Source organism: Scyliorhinus torazame, chromosome 17 (assembly GCF_047496885.1).
Source record: "Scyliorhinus torazame isolate Kashiwa2021f chromosome 17, sScyTor2.1, whole genome shotgun sequence".
NCBI classification, from domain to species: Eukaryota; Metazoa; Chordata; class Chondrichthyes; order Carcharhiniformes; family Scyliorhinidae; genus Scyliorhinus; species Scyliorhinus torazame.
Window position 1 is genome coordinate 51,045,030 of NC_092723.1, and position 5,159 is coordinate 51,050,188.

At 55.5% G+C, this 5,159-nt stretch overlaps 1 protein-coding gene across 1 annotated transcript; it reads right to left on the reverse strand.

The window, feature by feature from the left end:
* Nucleotides 1-672: 672 nt before the first annotated feature.
* LOC140393533 (translation machinery-associated protein 7-like) lies at nt 673-1,047 on the reverse strand. The gene has a single exon (XM_072479832.1). The coding sequence runs from the start codon at nt 1,018-1,020 to the stop codon at nt 826-828; it is 195 nt and encodes a 64-aa protein (XP_072335933.1). The 5' UTR covers nt 1,021-1,047; the 3' UTR covers nt 673-825.
* Nucleotides 1,048-5,159: the final 4,112 nt, after the last annotated feature.

Here is a 5,159-nt window from a genome sequence, read left to right on the forward strand (position 1 = left end):
CCGTGTGACACTGGCAAACCTCGCGGCCAGGATATTTATAGTCCTATAGTATTCTATCGTCCGATTTTTATGATGGTTTTGTTTTCTGTTTTGTTGGCCTCTCCCTCGCTTGCTATTGATCCAGCCCACACCCTGGTCACTCACCTTTGTTGACTGAGCTAAACCGGAGCTGCTCCTCTCAATGCGCTGTCCTACTCACCACAAGGTTTCCATCTGCTCTTTACCAGAGTAGTGTCTGTGCACTGACTTCAAAGCATTTCTGTGCATTCACCACGCTGAGCTTTCAACACTCTTGGACGTTGCAGTTTTGTTACTATCTGAGCAGAACCTCAAGGGTTGTCTTGTGCCATATAACGTGATTTAACATGTTGTACCTGCAGTTAATCTTGTTGCCAGAATGAGCATTATGTCTTTTAGACGGAACCACCACTGCACACATTGTAGTACCCTCAATAACGACACGAGAGTGTAGAATGGTAAATGAAGGCTTTAATAAACAGAACTAGTCACTGACCGAGACGTGTGCTTACTGAGTGCCACTTATGGGGCGTCACCTTATATACGGCTCCCTGGTGGGCGGAGCCAGAGGCAGAGTCCCCCAGGGTTCCAAACCCGGTCTTAAAGGGGCATCACCTACATGGTGTTTTTTTTTTAAACAGGAGAAAACTTTATTGGTGTTTTCAACAAATATACAATTTACAGGGAAAGGTCAAAAGCTGAAACAGAAAATAACAAAAAGCAGGTTGCAAATGTAGTCCTCTGCCCTCTGAAGATAGACAAGTGATGCAGCGTCGACTTAATTCATCTTGGACATTCCCGTGCTCGTTATTTCTTGCCTGACTTTTTGATGCCCCCAGTACTAAGTGGCCCTTTGCCTGCAGCTTTTGCTTTCATCTCGTCAAGCTTTTTCTGCTCTTCCTTCTTTTTCTGTTTGAAAGCAAGATCGTCCTCATCCACGTCCTTGCTTGATTTTTTGGGCTGTTTCAATGGTTTCTTCTTGCCTCCTTCCTGGCCGGACATCTTCTCTCTCTGTGTCTCTCCCTCGCCTCCACCTATATGGTGTTAAGGGTACAGTAACCATTCAACACATTAACCCCCTGTTTTAAAAAAAACGCAATCTCCGTCGGGGGTGAAGTGGAATCACATGTCTAGCCTTTTCGGCGGCCGGATCGTCCTGGTCGACCAGTTCAGGCGGTGGTGCGGCGGACACGGACGTCTTTGGTGAGAGTACATCCGGGAGCCCGGTGGTCGGAGCTTTGGTCCGGGTCGGGGTAGGGGCTGGGGGGAAGGGGAATAGCTGGGTGAATAGCTGGGGCTGGGGGTAGCGGTGCCGGCGCTGGCGGGGGAGTGGGGGGGGGGGGGGGGGGCGGTCGGTGTCTACTGACGGGGTGGGATTCCCGGGGGGGGGGGGGGGGGCATCAGTGGGGGAACCAGCGGGTGCCAGGTCCCGCGGGAGGGGGGGCCTCAGTAGTAGGGGAACCAGTGCCAGATCCCAGAGGGAAACCGCGTCTTGCCTGCCGTCGGGGTACTCGACGTAGGCGTATCGGGGGTTCGCATGTAGCAATCAAACCCGCTCAACCAGGGGATCCGTTTTATGGCTCCTCGCGTGCCTCCGGAGAAGAACAGGTCCTGGAGTCGTCAGCCACGGTGGAAGCGAGACCCCGGAGGTGGACTTCCTGGGGAAGACAAACAAGTGGTTCTCATTCGTGGCCGTGCAGAGGAGCGACCTAATGGAGTGGAGGTCATTGGGTAGGACCTCCTGCCAGCGGGTGGTTGGGAGACTTCTCGACTGTAGGGCCAGAAGGACAGCCTTCCAAACTGTCGCGTTCTCACTCTCCACCTGTCCGTCTCCCCGCGGGTTATAACTGGTCATTCTGCTCGAGGCGATGCCCTTGCTGAGCAGATACTGACGCAGCTCATCGCTCATGAACGATGTACCCCGGTCGCTGTGGATGTAAGCGGGAAAACCATTCAGGATGAAGGTGCTGTGAAGTGCCTTTATCACGGTGGCCGAGGTCATGTTGGGGCAGGGAACGGCGAATGGGATGCGGGAGAACTCGTCGATGACAGTTCAGAAGTAGATATTGTGGTTGGTGGACGGGAGGGGGCCTTTGAAGTCCACGCTTAGTCGCTCAAAGGGCCCAAGGCCTTTACAAGGCAAGCCTTGTCCAGCCGGTAGAAGTGCGGTTTGCACTCCGCATAGATCTGGCAAGCCCTGGTCATGGCCTTGCCCTCCTTGGTGGAGTAAGGTAGGTTGCGGGACTTGATAAAGTGGGCGAGCCGGGTAACCCCCGGGTGACAGAGGTCATCATGGATAGCCCGCAGGGGATCCTCCTACGCGTTGGCGCATGTGCCGCGGACAGGGCATCTGGGGGCTAGTTGAGCTCCCCAGGATGATACTTGATATCGTACGTGCAGGTGGAGAGTTCGATCCTCCACCTCAAGATTTTATCATTTTTAATTTTGTCCCGTTGTGCGTTATCAAACATGAAGGCTACCGACTGTAGATCGGTAACAAGGGTGAACCTCCTACTGGCTAGGTAGTGCCTCCAGTGCCGCACAGCCTCCATAATGGCTTGTGCCTCCTTTTCGACTGCAGAGTGCCGAATCTCGGAGGCGGTGAGTGTCCAGGAGAAGAATACTACTGGCCTGCCTGCCTGGTAATGGGTAGCAGCCAGGGCGATGTCTGACGCATCACTCTCTCCCTGGAAAGGAATGTTTTCATCCACCGCGTGCATAGCGGCCTTGATGTTGTCGGCCTTGATGAAACTGAAGGGCGACCGGGCCTCAGCCGTCAGGGGAAATGTCGTGGTCCTTATGAGTGGGCGGGCTTTGTCCGCATATCTGGGGACCCACTGAGCGTAATAGGAGAAAAGCCCCAAGCACCGTTTGAGGGCCTTGAAGCTACGGGGAAGGGGAAGTTCCTTAAGGGGGCGCATGCGGTCAGGGACGGGACCAAGGACCCCGTTTTCCATGACGTAGCCGAGGATGGCTAGTCGGGTTGTATGGAAAACGCATTTTTCCTCGTTGTAGGGCAGGTTGAGGGCCCGGGCGGTGTGGAGGAACTTTTCAAGGTTCGCGTTGTGGTCCTGCTGATCATGGCTGCAGATGGTGACATTGTCCAAGTGCGGGTAAGTAGCCCGCAGGCCGTACTGGTCCACCATTTGGTCCATCGCCCTCTGGAAGACGGAGACCCCATTTGTGACGCCGAAAGAGACCCTGAGGAAGTGAAAGAGCCGGCAGCTTCGAAAGCAGTATAGGGGCGGTCTTTCGGTCAGATAGGGAGCTGGTGGTAGTTGGATTTGAGGTCAACAGTGGAGAACACACGATATTGAGCGATCTGATTGACCATCTCTGCTATGCGGGGAAGGGGGTACGCATCGTGCTGCGTGAAGCGGTTAATGGTCTGGCTGTAGTCCACGACCATCCGTTTCTTTTCCCCAGACCGTACTACACCACTTGTGCTCTCCAGGGGCTGTTTCTAGCCTCAATGACACCCTCTGCCAGTAAACGCTGGACCTCTGACTTGATAAGTCATATCTTGGGCACTGTATCGCCGGCTCCTGGTGGCGATGGGCTTACAGTCAGGGGTGAGGTTTGCGAATAGTGAGGGGGGTGCAACTTTCAGTTTTGCAAGGATGCATACCGTGAGGGGGGGGGGGCAAGGGTCCGCCGAACATCAGGGTCAGGCTTCGGTGGCTGCATTGGAAATCCAGACCGAGCAGCAGAGGGGCGCAGAGGTGAGGGAGGATATCGAGCTTGAAGCGAACGTATTCGGTGCCCTGGATCGCGAGATCCGCAATACAATACCCCTTGATTTGGACCGAGTGGGACTCGGAGGCGACGGCTATGGTTTGGGAGGCGGGAGGTGAGCAAGGAGCAGCGCCTTACCGTTTCTGGGTGGATAAAGCTCTCCTTGCTCCCGGAGTCGAAGAGGCAGGGAATGTCGCGCCCGTTGATCTGGACCTGCATCATGGAATTCTGCAGGTGCTTTGGCCATGATTGGTCGAGGGTGATTGCTCCCAGTTGCGGGTAGTCAGAATCCTCAGCCGAGTTGGATTCACAAAATGGCCTCCGCCGTCGGTTGCACGTGTCAGGTCTAGAAGATGGCCACCGCCAAGCTGGCCGCCCCCATGATTCGCACGAGGCCGATGACACGTCAGAAAGGGGCATGTCTGGCCGGTGCGCAGCCCGTTGCGGGGCCTACGGGCCTGTGAGCTTCATTTTCGGGCCTGGTGATCTTTTTGTTTCTGGGCCTTGGGCCTGGCCAAGCAGACCCTCGCGAAATGCCCCTTCTTCCCGCAGTCGCTGCAGATGGCGGAGCGGGCTGGGCAGCATGTACGTGGGTGCTGGCCCTGCCCACAGAAATAGCACGGTGTGCCCCCGGTCTGGGTGGGTCGCGCACGGCGCAGGCCCGTAGCGTGGCTGAGTCTGGGAAAGTCCGAGGGGGGCTCACAGGGTCCGCGGGGTACATGCCTAGGTTGTGGTGGGCCACTTCCAGTGAGGTGGCGAGCGTTACCGTGTCCTGAAGGTCTTTTGCTCCATTTTAGAGGAGTCGCTGACTGATATAGGTGGAACGGATGCCGGACACGAACGCGTCTCGGATGTGCAGGTTCATGTGGACTTCCGCCATCACGTCCTGATGATTACAGTTCCTGGCGAGCACGGTAAGCTTTTCCACGTACTCGTCTAGTGTTTCCCCTGACCGCTGCCAGTAGATGGAGAGCAGGTGCCGTGCATGTACCTCGTTTATGGGTTTGATTAAACACGTTTGCAGGATCTCAATTGCGTCATCGTAAGTGGTCGCTTTCTCAATCATGGCGGAGATTCTATGGCTCACCCGGGCGTGGAGTAGGCACAGCTTGGCTTCCGGGTGCGGCTATGCAGAGCTAGGTCGCATATTCGGCAGCTCCTGCTTGGAACGGACTTTGTTTGACATTTCCCGGTGTGGGAAGAAGGCTGCAATATTCCCCCGACAGTGTCCCCCAGGAAGGGTATGTCTCTGGGTTGCCAGACACGGCAGAAACAGTAAAAGATTTGGCTGCAACTGCAGGATAAACAGGGCCTCTTCCAGCATGCAGGCGGGGGAAGGGCAAGCTTAAAGCTGCAAGCTGACCTGAGGGCCTGTATCAAAGGTGAATTCTAGCAGCAGAGGGAAC

What these genes read in the sequence shown, in the direction of transcription:
- LOC140393533 (XM_072479832.1), bottom strand. Translation starts at nt 1,020, where the DNA reads ATGTCCGGCCAGGAAGGAGGCAAGAAGAAACCATTGAAACAGCCCAAA.